Consider the following 4,808-nt stretch of genomic DNA (forward strand, 5'->3'; position numbering starts at 1 on the left):
TCAGCCAGCGCGAACCAACCGGGGCCGTCGGGGTATCAGTTGGTCCATCCGCAGGGTGGGCAGCCGGGCACCGGCCCGCGCACACGTGACCCCCGCCCGGAAGCCATCGCGTCCCGCGTGGCCACGGCAGCAGGTCTGGGCAGAGGCACCTTCCCTGAAGCCCCAGTCCGGCAGCAGGAGCCACTGAGCCAGCCGTCCCCGTCTCCCGCCTATTTATTCTTCCCTTCCCACCCGCCCCCAAACTCGATCCACCCATCGCTTCTCCCGCTCGTCCTCCTCCTCTCCTCCTGGACAGCAGAGCACAGCACAACACACCGAGAAAGAACAAGCAGCCGCCACCGGAGCTCAGAACCACCATCAGCAGCAGCAGCACACCCGGTCAACCTTCCACACACGCGCGCACACACACATGGCGTCGCAGCAGAGGCAACAGCAGGCGGGAGCGGCGGCGGCGGCGTCCTCCGCCGTGGGCTTCGAGGACTACCTGCCGGTGATGGCGGAGCGGCTGGGCGAGGACGGGCTGATGCGGGAGCTGGCGAGCGGGTTCCGGCTGCTGATGGACCCGGCGCGCGGGCTCATCACCTTCGACAGCCTCCGCCGCAACGCGCCGCTGCTGGGCCTGGGCGGCATGTCGGACGCCGACCTCCGCGGGATGCTCGCCGAGGGCGACTTCGACGGCGACGGCGCGCTCAGCGAGACGGAGTTCTGCGTCCTCATGGTGCGCCTCAGCCCCGAGCTCATGGACGAGCCCAGGCGGTGGCTCGACGACGCCGTCGACCAGGCGGCCCGCTTCCTCTTCACCAGCTGATGATGACGACGACGATGATTGATAACTAATAATTAAGGCTACTAGATGATCGTTGAGATGTTTCTTCTTCTTCTTCTTCCTCCTCCTCTTGCCGCTGTTCATATAGCTGGATGGATCAGGACTTGTGCTGATCGGTCGATGGATTCCATCCATGTGTACTCGTCTGCTGTTCTTTCCTTCCCAATTCCCATGTTCCAATGGAGTCTGGATTCATTAACATGCTTTCTCCTTTCTGACCATCACATCCACACGGATCACATTGCGTGTGTCTACTGCTTCGCTGCTTTTTACACAATCGAGATTAGCATTGGGTACTACAGGGCTACAGAGGAAATTGCCAGGACCACCCCCCAAGTCGTTCTTGAACAGTGGCGGAAGTTTCGGTTGACCTTGTGCCCTGACTGAGTCCCTGACTGACCCTGATGCGCACAACCAACCAAGAGGAAATGGAGGCGACACAGAAGCACTTGTCTGGTCAAAGCCTCAAGCGTGCGTTAGCAGACAGTGGCAGCGGCAGCGAGCGGGACCGCGTCACCGCGCAGCCGCAAGAGTGCTTCTCGCGGGCGAAACCAAGCAGGGGAGACGGACGTGTGAGTGACTCGGTGAGTGCTTCTCGCTTTTCTCAGTGTGTTCACTCGGTCCGCACCGCACCAGCGTCGTCGCTACGAAAAGGAACGGAAGCCGGCCCCTGTTTCGTTTCGTCGCCCTTTTGTTCGCACTGACGAGATGAGTCACGTGTAAGTACAGTCCAGCACGTCGTAGTAAGCTGGAACGGGAGCTTCCGGAAAGGTGGCCGGAAGCTTCAAAAGCGAGGCGCAAGGAAAGCAGCCCGAAAGCGACGCGCCCTCGAGGCGTTTCTCTCTCTTTTCCCCCTGTCCTCCGCCCCGCCTGACCGCCCCTTCGGTTCCAGGTCAGCGTCAGGCAGGCAGCCATCCGGCTGCTCTCGACGTCACTGCTGCGATTCGTCGCCCGATCTAATAAAAACACGCACCGCCTCCCCCGTCTGGAGTCTGGACCATTGCAATGCAACGCCGTCGGCGGCGTCCTCAGGTCCACGGTGACACTGCCGTGCCCCGATCGCCTATCCACCCACCAACTGTTGGCTCCGGCCTGCTCTGAGCTTCGCACCCAGTTCCCCGTGCTGACTGCGCTGATGCCGTGTCGTTAGGTCCAACCTACAGTACAGTACGCCCGGCGTCATCAATTGGGGGCAGGCAAAGGAAGCCGTCGGGACAGACTGATCTGAATCTGACAGACAGAGATGCATGAACCTGCAGGTTCAGGTCGGCCTCGCGCCTGGTTCAGTGCACGCGAGGACCCCATACCATAACAAACCATTTGAGGGGGGCTTCTCGGACGTGTCAAACTAACCTCTGCACGACCACCGAGTTGGTTCCGTTCTCGGATGTGGCAGCCTAATTTCCGATGAAGACTAATCGTAGATTAAAGATTTGTTTTCGGTATGCGCTGGGCGTGGTCAGGTCACGTCACGGCCGAGCTGTAACCTTCGTGCGCGCCTGCCTCTCGTAGCCGTTTGAATTTGATCTGCCCGTGGCACGCCACTGCGTATCAATCCTTAACTAACAATCGGGTGGTTGCTACCGACAGGAAGTCTCTTGCGATCGGCAACGGCAAAGCCAAAACCATCGGTAGTTTAGCGGGCAGACGTAGCACAGCCAGCTGCGCCTGAAAAAACAAACCCCGCCTTGTCGCGTGCCGCGCCATGGATTCGCAGCACGCTGTCTCCCCTGCCGGCCGCGGCGACGGCACGCTGGCAATGGCAGCGGCACCCCCGCCGGGTTTCCGGCGGGGCGCAGGGGCATCCCGTGTGCGCGTGCCAACTGCCGGACCGGACACACACACGGCTGGCTGGTCGATCCGATGCGCAGTGAGCACGCTGGTCTCGTGTCTCGTCGTCTCCACCGCTCGCTCCGCTGCTACTGCAAGAATACTAATATATATTCCCGCGAGGCTGCGAGTTGAACTTGCTGCAAATTGGCAGCGGGTCGGGTGGGATCCGGTGCGGTGGACGTGACATTTTCCTGGAGATCCTGATGAGACTAGCTGTCCCCTCCACACCCACCGCGCGGTCGCGGAGGGCAGGGCACAGCGGTGCAGTGCAGGTGGCAGGACGCATTATTCTTTGCGCGCGCCGGCTTCTCGGATTCTTCTCCTCCCTCGACGTCTCGGCCCGTCGGCCGGCGCCATGTGTGCTTGCTGACTGCGCATGTTGCCGTTGTTTTACTTATCCTGCGGTGCCGCGATGGCGCTGGATCGCGAGCTTTCCAACTGCGTGCGTGTGGGGGGCTGTCGCTTCTCCGTGTTCCTGGTGCTGTCCTCTGAATCCGGATCCGTAGTGGCAGTACACGAGGCTGCGTTGCTGTCGACACATCGAGCAACAACACATCAGCAAGTTGAGCACCGCCGCCCCCCGCCGGTGACGTTTCGGTCGCGCTGTCAATTTTGTCTCCTGATCGGTAGCGACGGGTGGTCTGGCCTGCAACTTGCGCTGCGTGCCCTTCCTTGCTGCTGACCGCCAACACTGCTCTCCGAGCTGTGAGGATGATGAAAAAACAGGGCAAAAGACAGCAGCCTGCTCCCTGCTCCGATTCGGAATCGTGTGTTGCGTGTGGGATAAAAGAATCAGAATCCAGCTGATATGGCTAAGAGACAATCATAATTAGTTAGAATTCCGAGTTTCTTGCAGGATCTGTTAGCTACGGGATAAACTCGAAAACCGATATGTAATGGGTCCAGACCTTCCCCTTTATATAGAAGAAAGGCTATACAATCGATCAAATCAAATCTAATTATCGTTTACCGTATGCATTATGAGTAACTCTAGTTTAACATTAGTTTATTCTCCTTCCACCTCAAATCTTCACATCTCTTCGTTTCTACGTCGACTAGAGGCGTCTTGGGTGGCCTGCCGACATCAAGACATGCCCTAGGATCTCTCCTCCCCGACGGGGTCCCTCCCGGGAGGCGAGATCCAGGTCTGTTGCGAATATGTGTGGTGTATATGGCCTATAAGTTAAACTAATGATCGATAAAATGTGTCTATGTGTTAAATTGGCCTATGCGAATATAACTGTGGGTTAAACTTTTTAACATGTGTGTGAAATGTGAATTGATGAGTTATGTTAATTTGGTGGTACATTGATGTAGTTTGTGAAACTATTAGTATAGTTACTATTTTCTATCGTTAAATTAGTTTGAAATTAACTGAAATTGATTATTATATACATATTGTTTTTTCTGCTCTGTCTCGCAAGCTAAACGAGCCGAGTCGAGCCAGCTCATTAGCTTAACGAGCCAGCTTGAACTCGGACGAGCCGAGCCGAGATGGCTCCATATATATGGCCAATGGAAACTATCTGACTTCTATTGGCTACTAACAGTGTTGATAAAAAGTTTAAAAACTAGTTAAGTTTCATTAGCCGATAAAAGCAAGATCTAATTTTTGGCAGTCGGGCAACAACCAACCACTAGTACATAGAAGCTATATACAAGCAGATGTGAAAACATTTGTACAGGCATTTTTCAGAACTATTGCCGTCGCTAGGGATCGGTACAAAAAATTATTTATATAGATGGGTGTCGGGTACCATAATTAGGGGTACCCCCAACACTCCTAATCACGGCTGGTAATCACCATCAGCACAAGCTGCAGAGACTGATGGGCGCAATTCAGGTCAAGGCCTCGTCTGCTCAAGGGACGCGATCTCGCCCCGCCCGAGCCCAGCCTCGGGCGGGAACAGTAGTCTCAGACGAATTCTCGCCTCGCCCGAGGGCCTCTTCAAGCAACGGGCGCACCCTCGACTCGCCCGAAGCCCAGCTCGGGCAGGCTTTGTTGTGAAGCAACCTTGGCCAAATCGCCTCACCAACCGACTGTATCACAGGCGCATTCAATGCGAGGATCGCCTGACACCTTATCCTGACACACGTTCCTCAGTCGGCAGGGCCAAAGTGACCGCAGTCACTTCGCCCTTCCACTGAC

The 4,808-nt window shown here is 56.4% G+C and overlaps 1 protein-coding gene across 1 annotated transcript; it reads left to right on the top strand.

The window, feature by feature from the left end:
- Window positions 1–243: 243 nt before the first annotated feature.
- LOC100285110 (EF-hand Ca2+-binding protein CCD1) lies at window positions 244–1,025 on the top strand. The gene has a single exon (NM_001158005.2). The coding sequence runs from the start codon at window positions 410–412 to the stop codon at window positions 806–808; it is 399 nt and encodes a 132-aa protein (NP_001151477.1). The 5' UTR covers window positions 244–409; the 3' UTR covers window positions 809–1,025.
- Window positions 1,026–4,808: the final 3,783 nt, after the last annotated feature.

Source organism: Zea mays, chromosome 5 (genome assembly GCF_902167145.1).
Source record: "Zea mays cultivar B73 chromosome 5, Zm-B73-REFERENCE-NAM-5.0, whole genome shotgun sequence".
Lineage (NCBI taxonomy): Eukaryota > Viridiplantae > Streptophyta > Magnoliopsida > Poales > Poaceae > Zea > Zea mays.